At 54.7% G+C, this 903-nt stretch overlaps 1 protein-coding gene across 1 annotated transcript in view; it reads left to right on the top strand.

Annotated features, from left to right (window-relative positions):
- The first annotated feature begins 200 nt into the window (after positions 1–200).
- Positions 201–903, top strand: part of LOC107199167 (neuronal acetylcholine receptor subunit alpha-2-like) — a 5298-nt gene continuing 4595 nt past the window's right edge. Inside the window, exons 1-2 of the mRNA XM_019005492.2 lie at positions 201–425; positions 552–661. Coding sequence (XP_018861037.1) covers positions 396–425; positions 552–661 — 140 coding nt within the window. The 5' untranslated portion in view covers positions 201–395. The remainder of the gene's footprint in view (positions 426–551; positions 662–903) is intronic.

The raw sequence follows: 903 nt of genomic DNA, 5'->3' as shown, positions 1-903 counted from the left end.
GTCCCTCTATCCCCTATTCCAATCCCTCCATCCCAAATCCCTCTATCCCAAATCCCTCTATCCCAAATCCCTCTATCCCAAATCCCATATCCCTCTCCCTCTCTCCCCTCTCCCCATCCCTCCCTCCTGTTTCCCTCTCCCAGCCCTTTCCTCTCCCTCCGGCCCAGCCCTTCCCTGCCAAAATCCATTCCCTGGTGACCACAATTCCCAGGAAATCCATTCCCTGGTGCCCAGAATTCCCGGGAAATCCATTCCTGGCTGCCCAGAATTCCCGGGAAATCTCATTCCCGGGCTGGCCTCAGCAGCCGATCCCGCTGGACTCCCGGATTTCGGGACGATCGCTGGGGATCTCCCGGCTGATCCCGTTTTTCCCAGCACAGGATGAGAAGAACCAGATGATGACCACCAACGTCTGGCTGAAGCAGGTAGGAGCCGTTATCCCAAAATCCCAAAATCCCTAAATCCGGGATTTTGGGAATGGCCCTTCCCGGGAATTCCCAAATGGAATTCCCGGGAATGTCCCCATGGATTCGCTCGGGGTGTCCCGGCAGGAATGGAGCGACTACAAACTGCGCTGGGATCCGGCCGAGTACGACAACGTCACCTCCATCCGCGTGCCCTCCGAGATGATCTGGATCCCGGATATCGTCCTCTACAACAAGTGGGACACGCTGCTGGCCCGGCCCGTTCCTGGCAATTCCCAAAATCCCTTCCCTGAAATCCCTTCCCAAAATCTCTTCCTGAATTCCCTTCCCAAAATCTCTTCCTGAAATCCCTTCCCAAAATCCCTTCCTGAAATCCCTTCCTGAAATCCCTTCCCAAAATCCCTTCCTGAAATCCCTTCCCTGAAATCTCTTCCCTGAAATTCCTTCCCTAAATCCCTTCCCAAAATCCCTTCCTGAA

The sequence above is a fragment of the Parus major genome, unplaced genomic scaffold (assembly GCF_001522545.3).
Source record: "Parus major isolate Abel unplaced genomic scaffold, Parus_major1.1 Scaffold476, whole genome shotgun sequence".
NCBI classification, from domain to species: domain Eukaryota; kingdom Metazoa; phylum Chordata; class Aves; order Passeriformes; family Paridae; genus Parus; species Parus major.
The sequence above is the reverse complement of the archived record's forward strand: the minus strand, read 5'-3'. Positions and strand labels throughout refer to the sequence as shown.